General features: G+C 47.4%; 1 protein-coding gene across 2 annotated transcripts in view; it reads right to left on the minus strand.

Annotated features, from left to right (window-relative positions):
- Positions 1 to 5498: 5498 nt before the first annotated feature.
- NWD1 (NACHT and WD repeat domain containing 1) overlaps positions 5499 to 14468 on the minus strand; it is a 61681-nt gene continuing 52711 nt past the window's right edge. For both annotated transcript variants that reach the window (XM_047698685.1, XM_047698677.1), the window contains 4 exons: positions 13658 to 13934; positions 11707 to 12257; positions 9206 to 9311; positions 5499 to 7659 (listed from right to left, as the gene is read on the minus strand). In XM_047698685.1, the coding sequence (XP_047554641.1) occupies positions 7361 to 7659; positions 9206 to 9311; positions 11707 to 12257; positions 13658 to 13934 (1233 nt within the window). In that variant the 3' untranslated portion in view covers positions 5499 to 7360. The remainder of the gene's footprint in view (positions 7660 to 9205; positions 9312 to 11706; positions 12258 to 13657; positions 13935 to 14468) is intronic.

A 14468-nucleotide genomic window follows, 5' to 3' on the forward strand; every position in this document is an offset into this window, starting at 1 on the left:
GGAGGGGGGCAGTGGAGGTGGCGAGAAGGGGGGAGGAAGGGAGCAATAATCAGAAGGTAAAGCAGAGAGAATGTGGTGGTGGGTAGATGGGGGGGGGGTGAGGAGGAAGAAAGCCTCCAGGATTCGTGGCTCCCAGCCCAGAAAGGGATTCAGCTCAGTTTCAGCGCATTCCTGTATGAACATCAGCTAGGGTGGCCTGAACCCCTTGAGGCCACCAGATGTCTGGACTGTCACTCTCACACCAGCGCCTCCAGACAATCTGTTAGTCACTGTCCCGGAGAGCCAACTGCACGTGTGGGCTTTTGACACACTGTGGGGTCCTCACTCCGTGCCTCCGCGCCTGCAAGGAGTATGGGTCTGTTTGCATTTCAAGGATCACTTGTAGGTTTCCATTCTTTTTACGGATCTCATGCGGTCTGAGGAAGCTCTCACTCATTTGGAGAACAGGAAACCTCAAGGCTCTTCTACCTTGGGTGTGTGTGCACATGTGCGTGCCTGTGTGTGTGTGTGTGCACATGTGTGTGTGTGTGTGTGTGTATTCAACGTGTGGAGAGTAGTATAAAAAATCTTTCACCCTTATTTTTATAAAGCATAAAAAATGTTGAGTTTCTTACCTTTACTGTTTTCATCTACACGGACAAAATTAACAACCTTAAAGTTGACGGTTTAAAGATTTTTTTGTTTGTTTATTTGACAGAGAGGGACACAGCAAGAGAGGGAACACAAGCAAGGGGAGTGGGAGAGGGAGAAGCAGGCTCCCCACTGAGCAGGAGCCCGATGAGGGGCTCGATCCCAGGACCCTGAGATCATGACCTGAGCCAAAGGCAGACCCTTAACGACTGAGCCACCCAGGCACCCCTAAAGCTGGCAGTTTAGATGGACCAACACACATTTCCCATCATTTCACAAGCTTGATAACACTGTGGTAAGATTCATAGGTAGGTCTTTCTTTGGATAGTGTTCTAGCAAGGTTAGAAAGACAAGATCAAAGGATCCTACTTTGAACTAATCTGAGTCTTTACAGATGGCAAACTTCATGACCAAAATCTCTAAAATCCAGAATCACGTGTTGTGGCAGAATTATAAAGCAGGGCCCGAGATTCTCACCTCTGGTATGTGTACCCTTCCTACCCTGCCCTCCTAGAGTAGGGGCAGGACCTGTGAGTATAATGGATTTCACTTTTGCAACTAAGTCACATCATGCGGCAAAGGTGAAGGAATTTTGCAAGTGGGCTTAAGGTCCCCTTGGGTTGATTTTGAGTTCACCAGAGAGGAGATTCTTTTGGGTGGGCCTGACCTAATCAGGAACATCATTTGAAAGACAATCTGGAGGTCAGAGCCTGGAAACAGCAGAGAGGTGCGATCCTGCTGGCCTTAAATGAGGAACTAGCTATGTCGTGCATGCCTGTGGACAGGAGCAGCCTTTAGGAGCTGAGGTCCACAGTCTTGTAGCAATGAGGAGCTCAGGGCTGCCAACAACCTGAACAAGCATGGAGGAGGGCTATGAGCCACTCAGTGAGATCCCAGCCCGGCTGGTGAGATCTTGAGCAAAAATCCCAGCCACAGTGAGCTTGGACTTGCAACCCACAGAAACTGTGAGTTATCATTCGCAGCTGCTAAATGAGCGGTACTTCGTTTTGTAAAAATGTCTACCTAATCCTTTTTGAAGTCGTCTTGCCAAAAATGTTTACCTTGTGATTATGATGTGTTAAAAAACAAAATTCAACCGAGTAAATTTAAAGATCGAGTTGACTTCATTCAGTGATTCACAAATTGGGCAGTATCCCGTCTAGCAAACAGAGACGAGCGCCAAGGAGCAGTAAAAAATGGAAAGATTTTACAGACAGAACAGGGCAAGAAAAAACAGATGATCTTATCTTTCTTTGGGGGCTGGAGGGGCTCCATCAGGTGGATTACCTCATTAGGGCTGACCAGCAAATTCCAGACCAACTGGTTAAGATTCCAGTCCTCGGAAGAGCTATTAAATTAGGTATTAAGTGTTGGTTTGCTGATGTGGAGCTTAGCACAAGTGACTATTCTAGGCCAGCTGTTTCTTTTCTTTTTTTAAAAGATTTTATTTATTTATTTGACACAGAGAGAGAAATCACAAGTAGGCAGAGCAGCAGGCAGAGACGGGGGGGGGGGGGGAAGCAGGCTCCCTGCTGAGCAGAGAGTCCAACGCGGGGCTCGATCCCAGGACCCTGAGATCATGACCTGAGCCGAAGGCAGAGGCTTAACCCACTGAGCCACCCAGGCGCCCCAGCTGTTTCTTTTTTAACAGATGTATCAATGTAGATTTATCAAGTGTAACTAAGGTACAACCTGATAGTAAAGGGGAACTGTGCATAATTTGGAGCATGGGGTGTATGGGAAATCTCTGTGCCTTTCACTCAATTTTGTTGTGAAGCTAAAACTGCTTTAAAAATTCTGTTAGGGACACCTGGGTGTCTCAGTCCATTGTCTGCCTTTAGCTCAGGTCATGATCTTGGGGTCCTGGGATGGAACCCCCCCACCATAGGGCTCCTTGCTCAGCCGGGAGTCTGCTTGTCCGTCCCCCCATTTGTGTGTGCATGTATGCATGCACGCTCTCTTCCCCCCACCCCCTGTAGATAAATAAAGTCTTAAAAAAAAAAATCTGTTGGGACTCCTGGATGACTTGGCTAAGCCTCTGCTTTCAGCTCAGGTCGTGATCTCAGGGTCCTGGATTGAGCCCCACATCACATGGGGCTCCTTGCTCAGCAGGGAGCCTGCTCCTCTCTGTGCTGCTCTCCCTGCTTGTGCTCCGCTTTCTCTCTCTCTGACAAATAAATAACAAAAAATCTTAAAAAAAAAAAAAAAAAAAAAGATTTCCTCCTGCCTTATCTTTCTTGAAAAAAAAAATCTGTTAGAGGCGCCTGCATGGCTCAGGAGGTTAAAGCCTCTGCTTTCGGCTCGGGTCATGATCCCAGGGTCCTGGGATCGAGCCCCACATCTGGCTCTCTGCTCAGCGGGGAGCCTGCTTTCCTTCCTCTCTCTCTGCCTGCCTCTCTGCCTACTTGTGGTCTCTGTCAAATAAATTTTTTAAAAAATTTAAAAAAATAAAAAAAAATTCTGTTAAAAAACATTTTACCTTGGGGCACCTGGGTGGCTCAGTGGGTTAAGCCTCTGCCTTTGGCTCAGGTCATGATCTCAGGGTCCTGGGCTTGAGCCCAAATCTGGCTCTCTGCTCAGCAGGGAGTCTGTTCCCCCCCCCCCCCGCCCCCCCGCACCCCTGCCACCTGCTGTGATCTGTCAAATAAATAAGTAAAATCTTAAAAAGAATAAAAAGGTTTACCTTGAATCTAATCAAGCCTTAAGATCACAATCATCACACTTTCCTGTAAAGGGCTGTATTGGCTTTTGGAACCGTACATTCCCTGTCGCTAATGAAAGCTGCCCTAGGCTGTATGTAAATGAATGGGTGTGGCCATGTTCCAATAAAACTTTATTTACAAAAGCAGGTGGCAAGCCTGCTCTAGAATGCAAGAGACTAAAAGAACAAAACAACTATGTGCCACCCGTGAACAAATCTTGATTGGATCCTAGTTTGAAAAAAAAAATAGCTACGAAAGATGTTTTAGGGCTGAGCAGGAAAATTAGGGATGCCTACTGAAAGATATTAAATATGAAGTAACAACTGTTTTCATTGTATTCATTCATGTATTGTTTTCATAGGTGTGCGGTTACGTTCAAGAATAACTTTATTCCTGAAAAGCCGTCTCCCGATGTATTTTGGCGGTGAGGAGTCTTGACATCACCAGAGTCAAAATGAGGATGAGGCAAGTGAGGCCAGTTCACTCAAGTGCAGGGTCAGATCCCATCTTTAATTTAAAATGTTGATATTTTGTTCAGTATGCATTTTTTTATCCATTTTGAGTTTTTCTTAGAATAGTAATAAAATATTACTTACTTTGATTGCTATACCCTTAAAGCCCGTGCCTGAGGGGCACCTGGGTGGCTCAGTTGGTTAGGCGTCTGACTCTTGATTTCAGCTCAGGTCATGATCTCAGGCTCATGGGATCGAGACGTGTTGGGCTCCTCTCGGAGTGTGAAACCTGCTTGGTATTTTCCTTTTCTCCCTCTGTCCCTCCCCCCAGCCCTCGCGTGCACTCTCTTTCTTTCACACAAAAAGAAAAAAAAAAGCTTTGTGCCTGAGATGAGTGCCTCAGTATTCTCACCCAGTCCTGGCTCTTTGAAATGTTTTAGCGGAAGATTGACAGTGATCAGGCAATTGTTCAGTCTTGATGGTGAGTAAATAAATGTGCGTTCATTGTCCTCATTGCAACTTGGTGGTAGGTTTGAACATTTTCACGTTGGGATAAATGAGTAAATAAAAAGTCTGTAGACTTTTAAAATAAAGTAAAATTTAAAAAATAAATTTAAACTTAAAATTTTAGAAATAAGCCCCAAACTTAAAGATGCAGAAAACAGATGGGGGGGTGGTGGTTACCAGAGGCAGGGGAATAGCGTTGGTGGGAAAAATGGGTGAAGGTGGTCAAAAGTTATAAGAAAAATCCAGTTACAAGACAAGTAAGTCCTGGAGATGTCATGTCCAGCATGGTGAGTGTGGTTAGTAATACTGTAAGTTATATTTGAAAGTCACTAAGAATAGATCTTAAAAGTTCTCATCACGAGGGGCAGCCGGCTGGCTCAGTGGGTGAAGCATGTGACTCTTGATCTCCGGGTCATGAGTTTGAGACCCATGTTGGGTGTAGTGATTACCTAAATCAATAAATCTTTAAAAAAAATAAATAAAACTTAAAATCTTAAAAAAAAATTTGTCATCACAGGAAAAAAAAAGTGTAACTATGTGTGGTGCTGGATGTTAACTAAATTTATTGTGGTGATTGTTTTGCAATATATGCAAATATTAAATCTTTCTGTCATATACCAGAAACTGATACAGTGTTATATGTTAATTATATCTCAATTTTAAAAAGTCTCTGGGATCTCATAAAAAACTGCAACTAGAAGGGTGTATATTCCACTCATCTCAGGACTGTCCAATTTTTTTTTTCAGCTGTCAGGAGTAATCTTTTTTTTTTTAAGATTCTATTTATTTATTTGACAGACAGAGATTACAAGTAGGCAGAGAGGCAGGCAGAGAGAAAGGGGGAAGCAGGCTCCCCGATGAGCAGAGAGCCCGATGTGGGGCTCGATCCCAGGACCCTGGGATCATGACCTGAGCGGAAGGCAGAGGCTTTAACCCATCGAGCCACCCAGGTGCCCCAGGAGTAATCTTTTAAAGTCCCACCTTTTCCTCTCAAAAGCATCCCAGTTTGGATGCTCCATGACAAGGTCCTGCTTTGTGTAGGAGAGTGAGGTGGGGATTTTGATAATCTTGCTTTCATCCTGGCCCCGCCATGGCTGGAGGACTTCCAGCTAAGTCACTCCTTAAAGTACAGAGCTTGTCAAACATTCTTAGCAACCCAACTTCTTTCTCAAATGAGAGCTCGCTGCAAAAAACTCCAACAGAACAATTCAGAGTTGCATTTTATTAGTAAAACTTCTCCGTTCAAAGTAGTATTTACTACAAGCCATGGATTCTCACTGAGGCTGTTGAGATGGACACACACATTTTAAACCCGAAGTTTTGGCTGAAATCTTACTCTGTCACAATGTCCACTTTATTTCTGCATTGGGCAAAGCCCCCATTTCACTGAGAAGTGGTCCCAAAGAGTAGCTTTCCTCAAGGGCTCCCATCAAAATCTCAGTTAAACGAAGATGGCAGGAGAATCCTAAGTTAGTCCAGCATCCTAAAACCCGCTGCCTTATCCAGCTGGCCATGCATTTTAAAATTACAGTTTAAAATATTTTTTCAAAATGGAATTTGATGCTAACATCTGCAGAACTGCCAAATCCTCCCTGGGAACCCTAGTTTGGGGAATGACTGAAGAAGTCAATAGGGTCACACCTCGCTTCGAAGTCTCTGTTTCTAAGGTTGTTTTTCTAAAACTGTCTGGAAGCCAACAGAGGGGAGAGGGAATAGCACCTTGAAGTTTGGACTTTCCTATCTTTATGGTGAAAGCCCCAGAAGCAAGGGGGGGCTTTTGGAAGGCTACGGGCAAAGAAGAAAGATCCATTTCAGTGAAACAGACTCAGTTTCTCTGTTGAACTTGGGGAGAGTAGAGATGGTCGAAAAGCTCAGCAAAGAGATGTTGGTGACTTTTTCTGTCCACTTCCGAGAGCCTCCAGTTTTTTAGATAAAAGACCATCTTTATCCTCAAAGTTTGGGAGCCAGGGAGTAGGGATAGAAGAACTAAAATAGATTTCTTGTTTTCACGCTGGCTTGGGTCATGAAGTTGCCTCCTGAACTAGAGACACACAGGCTAAATGTGCCTGTGGATGTAAATTTGAGACAATCGCCAACTTCTAAAAGTGGGAACATTTTGCATAACAGTCTGGGTTTCCGGCTTTGCTTACAACAATAGGTGGCTCTTGCCGCTTCTCCCCATGGCCATTCTGAGGTGGAGTCGGGGTGCCCATATCCACCCAGGGCAGAGCACACATCCTCCACATGGCCCAGGGTCTCCATTATTCTCCGCTGTTCCCCCAGGTGCAGAGAACCTAGATTACTTGCTGGCCCCATGGACATTGGACTTGTCACCTATGGAATGGTCATGCTTCTGAGACTAAAATCAGAGGGAAGTGGACCAACAGGATAGGGACAGGATGTCTCCTGGTTCTCATTTCCCAGAGCTCTTGCACCTGAGGCTTGACCAAATCACAGCTACCTACCAAGGCTCAGTTTCCTCATCTAAAACGGATATGGACACTCCCACTCTCCCTGAAGTATGGGCTATGATAGAGATCAGAAAATAGCACCTGATGCTTTATAAATTATAAAGCTCTGTGGTCCACATCTGTGGTTTGATCAGTCTCACATCGCTCCATCCTCCCACTGCCTTGTACCAGCACCCTAGGTCCCCTCCCAGTCTTAGCCTCTCCCATGCTCAGGCAATCTGGGTGGGTGCTACTGACTCCATCCTTAGCTCTGGTGAGCACTGGGTCAGGCGGGCTTATCACAGCACTGCATTCTCCCAGAGACAGGTGCAGAAGCTCACTGGGGCCCATAGAATCAGGGCCAGCACTTTGGTTCAGAGGGCTGGCAAGGGGGAAGGTCTCTTTTCTACTGACCTTGGCTGTCATGTTGTTAACCTGTGGGTAGCTGGTCTTTGACTACAGCCAACAAGGAGAGAAGAATGGAAGGGTGGTGAGAAACAGGGTCTGAGTTATATAATCTGGGGCTTTGGGTCCAGATATACATCAGCACATACATACTCTTTGCATCAACCAGATTGAATGGGGCTAACTCACTGGAGTCCCATGACTTTCGGGGGTTCTACACTAGCAGGCAGACTTGGGAGCGTTTGTTCGATTTGCATTCATTTCCCTGGGCACTTGCTGATCTCGAGTCCTGGAGTGCTCCGGCAGCTGCCAGCTCTTCTCTCTGTCTGGATTTGACCTTCCACACTGCCTTCTTGAAGTTCTTGAGAGGGTCCTGCTGTGATGTTCTTGACGAAGGGCACTGGAAACGCTCACGGATGAGATAGCCGTGTCTAGTGGGGGCGATGAAGCCATTGGAAGTTGGGATGATCCTGTTCACCACAGCATGGACAAACTGGACAGCCAGCAGGGTGCCTTTTGGGGGTGGAGGGCAGGGCACTAATGAGAAAGTAGGGGCTACAGAGATCCGATCCACCCACTGGTGAGTTGGCTGCATGGGGTCAAATCCTTCCTATGCTCCTTACTACCTTACACACAAATTCTAAACTCTTGGAGTCCCTCTTGCTTCCTCTGCAATATGGGGATGATAACTAAACCCACCTGCAGAGGGGAATTCTAAGATTTGAAAAGGTCACAGATGTCACGTGCTTTAGTATTGGTTTTAGCCCAGAGTGAGCTCGGTAAATATCATTAGTGGAGCAGGAGAGATTGTGAAGCAGCCGAGGAGGAGCGTTTAAGGCCACAGTCCACAGATCTCAGCTTCTGAACCATCTGTGACTTTTTGCCAGACATCTTTGCCATCAAATAGTAGATTACAATCTATTTGATTGCACTGTATTTTATTACAATGTATTCAAATCTACCTGATACTCATTCACTCACTTGCTTTGTGACCTTGGACAAATCTCTTAATGTCCCTGAATGTCAGCATCTTCACTTGGGCACCTATCCCCCTTCCAGTGTCATAAGGGGTCCTTTCTCTATAGGAGACTAGGTAGGAGAGTGACGAGGGTGACCATGGGGACCAGGCAGACCAGCTGCAAACCACTGGGTACCAGTTACTCATTGTGTGACCTTGGGCAAGTCACCCCATCTCACAGAGCCTCAATTTTTGCTCTGCAAAATGAGCTGACTGTCGAGAGAATAAATAGCTCAGTGACAGTACCCAATACACAAAAATGTTCACCCTTATTAATATGCCTTGAAGGTAGTATTGAGCAGACCCAGAAATGTGGGGTTTTCAAAGCAGTTGGTCTTAAGCAAGCTGTCCCTATCATTTACAGAGCCTAGGGCAAGAGAAGGAATCGGGGCCCATTTCCTATAAGGCACAATATGTAAATGTTGCAAATCTAGCTAATAAACTATTAAGTGAAATTTTCTCTATCATCCTTCACTGATGGATGTACCTTCAGAACCACCTGGAAGGTCATGCTTGGCTGGAGAATTGTAAGGCTTTTCAGTTCCATTATAGAATGTAATGGTGTGGGAGAGCCAGTCCCAGCTCTGAGCAGCTTGGCCTCCTTCTCTTCCCATACCCAGCTGTGTCCTTCACTCCTAAGGGCCTGACACATATGCATCCAGACCACCTACCCAGCTCATGCACCCAGACTCCATGCTTATCACCCCATGGCCAACCCCCAAGTCTAGGGATGCTCATACTAGGGAGGACAGTCCACCCTTGGGAGGATGAGCCTGGGGAAGAGGACTCTCCGGGCCCTGAAGAGGACACCATCCCAGGTGGGGAGAATGTTTCAGGGTTCCAGGTACGCAGAGCATGGGTCTAGAAGAGGAGATGTAGCTCCAGGGGGGCCTGTCCCTTTGACCTGCAGACACCTCTCTCTGGGTAGCTCCCTCCCAGCTTGGAAAGGCCTGGGTAGGGCTCTGCAACACCCAGAGCCCACCACAAGGCCTCCTTCTCCAGATCGAAGCTCAGTCTTGCCCCTGAAGCAAAATGACTCACCGTCTCGCACACTCCAGACGATGATGGAACGATCCTTCAAGCCCGCATACACATACTTGTCATCCATGGAGAAGCAGAGACACTGGACTCCCCGACAGTAAGAATTCTGTAGAAAAAGACAATGTGATCTGGAGTGCAACTGAGATACCCAGGGGGACCCACTGAAAGGCATTTGTGTCAGAAGCCAGGCATGCAAGCCTCCCATGGGGATGGAGCCAACGGAACCCTGGAGACATGGGTATATTCCATCACCAAGACTCTAGGACCAAAACGCATTTGCATAGGGATTGGACTAAGAGGTTTGCAGACAGTTTGCCCTGGAGAGCAGGAATTATTGGATTTAATTTCCTAAGTGACCTCAATTCTACAAGCATCAGCTATCATGGTCTTTAGTTAAAGGCTATATGCTAAATGCATCCTAGATTGGATCCTAGACCAGGAAAAGGAAATGCACTGAAAAAAAAGTATGATCCCAGTGAAGTTGGTAGTTTAGTTAACAATCCAGTCCCCAGGTAATTTCTTGGTTTTGACAAATGTGCTCGAGTTACCTAAGATGATAACATCGGGGAAGCTGGGTGAGGAGGAAGTGAGGGGAACCTCTGTACTATCTTTATGACTTCTTTGTAGATCTAAAAATCATTCCACAATTAAGTTCATTTAAAAAAAAATGGGGGGAGGCTGTGCTCGGGTGGCTCAGTCAGTTAAGCCTCCAACTCTTGATCTCAGCTCAGGTCTTGATCTCAGTCAAAGTCATGACTGTGAGTTTGAGCCCCACGTTGGGCTCCAGGCTGGGCACAGAGCCTGCTTAAAAATAAACAAATACATGACGACTAAAAACAAAAAGCTAGGTGTGTTTGACTGCTATGGTGACATGTCCCATCTCAATGAAATAGAAGTTTACTGACAGCCCTGTATTATAGTGGCTTCTTTAAAAAAAAGGTCAGATGGGATGAAGGCCTTTTAAGATGAAACTCTATATACTCTCTGCTCTCAGTTACAAGATCATCTCCTTAGGTTTATGAATAATGTTTACATCTTGCAACCAAAAGTGCGGCCTTTGTGCCAAACGTTGAAAAACTGGAATAATAACACCAGCCTTATGAGGTCTTTGTGAAGATTAAACTCTTGGATGATATTTTAATATGTGTTTTTATATAATATATGGATATATTTATGACAGCCCCTGATTCTCCTGATACAAACAGCTATCCCAGCTCCTTGTGAGATGGGCAGTGTGGACTCTGGCACACTTCTTAGGTTAAGGAGTCAGTTGCCTATTTCTGCCTTCCTTCATAGCGGCTGTTCCTTCTGCCTAGAAAGCCCTTACACCAGACTTAGTTTACCTTCTTCTTCCTTTTTTTCTTTTAAAGCTTATTTATTTATCATCTCTACACCCAACATGGGGCTCGAACTCCCGACCCCGAGATCGAGAGTCGCATGCTCTTCCGAATGAGCCGCCAGGTGCTACGAGACTCATTTGACCTTCCGAAGTAGCAGCCCTTGCCCCTCTACCCTGTTTACCTCGCCCTTTTCTCAAAGTTCTTGTTGCTCCACAGCCCATCATGTATTTGCTCTATTGTTTTTATTTTTTCAAAAGATTTTATTTATTTATTTGAGAGAGAGAGAGAAGGAGAGCGTAAGTGGAGGAGAGGGGCAGGGAGCCGGCTGTGGGGCCCGATCCCAGGACCCTAGGATCATCTTGGGATCATGACCTGAGCTGAAGGCAGCCTCTTAACTGACTGAGCCCCTCCCCCAGGTGTCCTGCTTTGTTTTTATTTCACAAACATTTGTGGAGCCCTGAGGACATGTCAGGAGCTCTCCTAGGGATGGGGGCCACCTCAGTAAGCAGAACACAAGAAGATCCCGTCGTCCCAGAGCTCACACTGTGACCCCTCTGAGAATGTGGCTTTAAGAGGCGGGACAGCATGGACCCTGCCTATGGCTAGAAGGGGGCCTGTCACAGACAAGGCAATCAAAACCACTGGACTCAAGAATGGCAGTCAGGATTAGGGTAAGGAGGGTGAAGCAGGGGTGTGCCAGGCACGACTTGATCCTGTCTTTATTTAAAATTATATTTTGGGTGCGCCTGTGTGATTCAGTCGGTTGAGAATCTGCCTTCAGCTCAGGTCTTGATCTCAAGGTCCTGGGAAAGAACCTAGCATCATTGTCGATGGGCTCCCTGCTTCTCCCTCTCTCTCTGCCCGTCCTCCCTGCCCTTTCTCCCTCTAAACAAATAAAATCTTTTAAAAATGGTATTTTGTTCTTTGGGAATTTTTTGCATTTCTTCAGATTTTGGTAAACATTGCATTAAAATCACATCTCTCTTAATGGCTAAGTCTTTTGGTGTCCCTTAAACTCTGCCCCCAAGGGGAGTGTCTCTCCTTGGCCTCACCCTGCCCCAGACCCCAGGCGATGGTCCTTGGTGTGCACTTAACCCAGGATGCCTGTCCTCAGCTCCCTAATGCCGGGACCTCGCATCATGCTGTGTGGGGGCCACGCACCGTGTAGTTCATCTGGAATGTCCACTTGCAAGCCTGCAGGTCCCAGAGACACAGCAGGGCTTCCTCGGACCCGCTGACTGCCAGCTGCTCCCTGTGGCTGACCTGCATGCAGGTGACCTGGCTCCCGTGGGCCTCCAGAGGGAACACTTTGGAATTTGCACACTCGTAAAGGAAGAGGTCACCGTTGGTCATGCCGTAGATGACGCGGTAGTCGGCCAGCACGGCCACGCTGGATATGGTCTCAGGCAGCTGGGTGTAGAAGGTGTAGGTTGGCCCGTCGATGACCGGACAGGGATCCCCGGGGCTGATGTCCAGCACCAGGACGATGCTGTCATAGGCGATGGCCAGGCGCTCCTCGCCTTGACTAAGGGCCATGCAGTTGATGGCTTTCCGGGCCTCGGGAGGGGGGATGCACATCACATCCTGTCTGGAGTTCAGGGGGAACACCAGCACCACCCCCGAAACGAGGCCGGTGAAGAGGAGATTGGCCTGCTGGGCAACCTCCAGACACCTGACCTCATTGGACGTGTCCAGGGCGTCTTGTTCCTCCCCTGCCACGGAGAGAAGACCACATCAAGAACAGCTCAGAGGGAGGCTCATGCCACGGTTTTCCTATCTTTAAGCATTTTTAAAACTGCTTTCGTGATCCGTACTCCCCAGCTTCTCCGCTGCAATTCCCCTGCCTCCACTCCTGTCCTCCCATCTCCTCACCGCCCTGCCTAACACCTTCTGAGACTTTCCGGTCCCCATCGGGACAGATGGACAAAGGGACATGCATGACCTCTCATCCCAGCCCTTTATAAACGTCCGGAAAGGGTCATAGACTAAACATTTGGCCTTGTGGGCTGTATGAACTCTTGAGTGCAAGCTTGTAACCCTATTAGACAAATGGGCTTTAGTCTGCACCCTTCTCTCTCACGCCCCACTGTACCCCTACCTCTGTGCCCGGCTTTGCCCCGTGCCTAGCGTTGTAGGCACCTCCAACGTTGTAACCTCATCCATCTTGCTCACAGCCAACCCCAGAGCTCAGCTCCACGGCCAGCACTAACCAAAGATCTGCCAAACCCATGAACACAGGAACGTGAGAGTGAATCTCTTTTCTCCCAGTATTTTATCATTAACAAGAAATTTCCGTACCTCCAGTCACCCCGTGGAGATTACAGCAGACACATCAGTGATATGCCCTGATCCCCTATACCAGTCAGGGCACCCAGCCCCAAGGCTGCCCACTGCTCTCAGGGCAAGGGAGCCCCTCATCTCAAAATGTTTGGGGAGCTGTCCCCAAACCAGAATGGTCCCCCGGGGATCAGGCTGAGCACATTTCCTTGTTCAGTCCTCCCCTGACCCTGCCTGCTTCCCTCACTCCCTCTTGGGTTTCTCCAGGAGCTCCCCTCACCATACCCCTTGGGCAAATGTCCCCATCCTGTGCCCTGTTTCCGGGAAACTGGAACTAACGCAGAGATTGACAACCAGGTGGTCAGTTACCCACGTGCTGGAAAATTTTTAAAGTCAAGTCCTCATCTCTGTTAATCACGTTCAACCTGACTGGAGTTAGGGGGGTCTTATGGACTGAGTATGTCCCCCCATATTCACATGTCAAAATCCTAAGCTTTAATATGATGGTGTTGGGAGGTGATGAGGTCATGAGGCAGAGTCCCCATGACGGGATCAGTACCTTTATACAAGGCACTGGGGAGCTAGCTTCCTTCTCTGAGCTCCTGTGAGGACATAAGAAGAAAAGGGGCCATCTGAAACCAGGAAGACAGCTGTCACCAGACATCAAGCTGCCAGTGCCTTGGCCTTGGCCTTCCCAGCCTCCAGAACTGTGAGAAATAAATGTCAATTTTTTAAACCACCCCAGCAATGGTGTTCGGTTCTGGTAGCCCAAGCAGACCAAGGCAGGGGCTCTACCTCTTCCCCGCATGAACGACCGGGCTTATATCTCACCCACCTTCCGCTGAGTCCCAAATGGTGACTTTGTTCTTGTCCCCAATCTTGGGGAAGTAAATGTAGCCCCCATTGTGTGACACTGCTGTGAGGCCGGTACGATCCAGGAACGGGGTGCAGGCCCTCGGCTTCTGAAGGTAGGTGAGATCCCAGACTTTAAAAGACGAGGACTGCTGGGAAGCAGATGCCACCAAGGCCCCACCCCAGGCCAGCAGGCTCACAGGGGCTCCGACACCTTCCAGAATGTCCAGCAGGGTTCCCTGTTCCGACAGACTCCACACCTGTGGATGGACAGCAGATGGCCAGGGCTGACTTCTTCCTTCTGCTTGTCCTAGCTCAGAAATAGGCATAAGCCTATCTGTGCTAAGGTGGAGTCTTGGGCAGTAGTTCGAGGGCCTTCACCAGCCCCTCAAACTTCCCCACACCTCACCAATCTGCTACCACAGCAATTCTCAAAGTAGGATCCAGGGAACCCCTGGAAGTTACCTCTATGCATCTTCAGGAAGGCATGCAAAGGCGAAACTGTTTTCATACTAATTTAAGATGTTATCTGCCATTTCTACTCTCTTCCCCTCATGAGTGAGTCCTGGAGTTTTCCAGAAGTTACTGGACATGTGATATCACAACAAATAGGAGAATGCAGAATCAAATATGAGAAGTCAATTTATCTTCCACTAAGCCAGGCATGAAAGAGATTTGTCCAAATGTGCAACAGTGACACTCTTGTCATGAGCTGTTTTGTTTGTTTCAGAAACTATAGTTATATTCATAGAAGTCTGTCATAAACACTGACATGTAATGTTCATGAATCGATA

The sequence above is a fragment of the Lutra lutra genome, chromosome 1, assembly GCF_902655055.1.
Source record: "Lutra lutra chromosome 1, mLutLut1.2, whole genome shotgun sequence".
Taxonomy (NCBI): domain Eukaryota; kingdom Metazoa; phylum Chordata; class Mammalia; order Carnivora; family Mustelidae; genus Lutra; species Lutra lutra.